This window comes from Podospora anserina, chromosome 5 (genome assembly GCF_000226545.1).
Source record: "Podospora anserina S mat+ genomic DNA chromosome 5, supercontig 7".
NCBI classification, from domain to species: domain Eukaryota; kingdom Fungi; phylum Ascomycota; class Sordariomycetes; order Sordariales; family Podosporaceae; genus Podospora; species Podospora anserina.
This window is the reverse complement of record NW_001914840.1, coordinates 25,162-26,621: the sequence shown is the minus strand read 5'-3', so window position 1 is coordinate 26,621 and position 1,460 is coordinate 25,162. Positions and strand designations below refer to the sequence as shown.

The 1,460-nt window shown below is 53.2% G+C and overlaps 1 protein-coding gene across 1 annotated transcript in view; it reads left to right on the top strand.

Moving 5' to 3' along the window:
• Positions 1-1,001: 1,001 nt before the first annotated feature.
• The window catches only part of PODANS_5_11740 (uncharacterized protein), a gene marked incomplete at both ends in the record, with an annotated part of 918 nt that continues 459 nt past the window's right edge, over positions 1,002-1,460 (top strand). Inside the window, one exon of the mRNA XM_001904393.1 lies at positions 1,002-1,460. Coding sequence (XP_001904428.1) covers positions 1,002-1,460 — 459 coding nt within the window.

Below are 1,460 nucleotides of genomic sequence, written 5' to 3'. Positions count from 1 at the left end.
GTTGTGTTGGGTATGGGGAGGGGGGTGGAGGTTGAGGGTTGGGAGGAGGGAAGGGGAGGAGGAGGTGGGGAGGGTTTTGGAGGGGGTTTATGGGTGGGTTTCGTAGGGGGATGGTGTTGATATTTTGATGGGGGAAAGGAAAGAGTTTGATGTGACATCAGAATGGGACGGAGTTTGGTATTTACAAAGACATTGTGAATTATGACAGCGGAGGTTAAAATGCATGGATTAGACGGCAGACAGACTGACTGATAGATAGCATTGTTGGATAGACTTCGACAAAGAAGGCGATGCCTCGGCACCAATGAATGACAGCGTCCAGCCAAAACGTTCTTTGTCCTTCCCCCTGCATTGAGAAACAAAGTCTGGAGCATCATTCAACGGCTCCACACCAGTCCGGACCGCCATCGAACGGTCATCATGTAGCTGAAACACCGTCACCACAAAGTGAATGTCCGCCTTTGGATTGCATTAGCGCCCGTCCGCGTGGGTTTTCCCGTCCCGTATCCGGCGATCCCCGTTGGCTGTGGGCCGGCTGAATGGGCGGGAAGGATCAATGGTGTGTAACGATAAGAGGTTATTCCCGGTCTGACAGCGCTGATTGGGGTTGCACGGCATGGGCTGTGCCGGGTTGATGGAAGGGCTGGAAGAGGAGGTTTATCTCCGGACGGGGTTACCAAGGTTGGATTCGATGTCGGATTTGGTGATTGATGTTTGAAGGTAGTAGCGCCTATCTGAGGACGGGGTTAATGGTGGAGGCGGTGACTGGTTTGGGGGATTCAGCTGGGGAGAGGAGCGTTAGTTTGGGGATGGGAGGTGGTTCGAGAATGGGGGCTGAGGTGGGAGTCTGAGTGGTGCATGTGGATATAAGATGGAAGGGGCAGATCTTGGATGTCGATGATGGTCAGTATCGAGATTGAAAAAGTCCATCTGGCGAGAAGACACCAGCCACAAAACCTCAGCGTCAGCGTAGCAGAAGACGTGACTCAAGTCAGCGCAACATGCACGGCAAACCGACCCACCCCCTAAAGGCGGTCATCCCCCCTTCTATTCTGCCAGAAGCAGTCCTCCACCCAGACCACGAGCAAATCGACCGCCATGTTATGACATACCTCCTCAACACATGGGAATGGCCGTCGGAAAAAGACATACAGGCGTTCATCAGTTGGAAGCTGAGCGAAGTCGTGCTGTTTATGTTTCCCACGGGGGAGGCGGAGCGTGTGAAGCTCGCGTGTGAGCTTTTACTCTTAGGCTTCCTCATGGATGGTCAGTTCCCCCCACATGTCACCCCTTTGTTGTTTCAATCACTGACAAAAGCAGACTACTCTGACAAAAACACCCTCTCCACCAACGCCAGCATCGTCTCCTCTCTTCACTCCCTTTTGACCTCCCCCGAGATGACTGTTCCGGTGACAACAATCGACAGCATGCACGCGGGTTTGTTTGCCAAGTTCTTGACG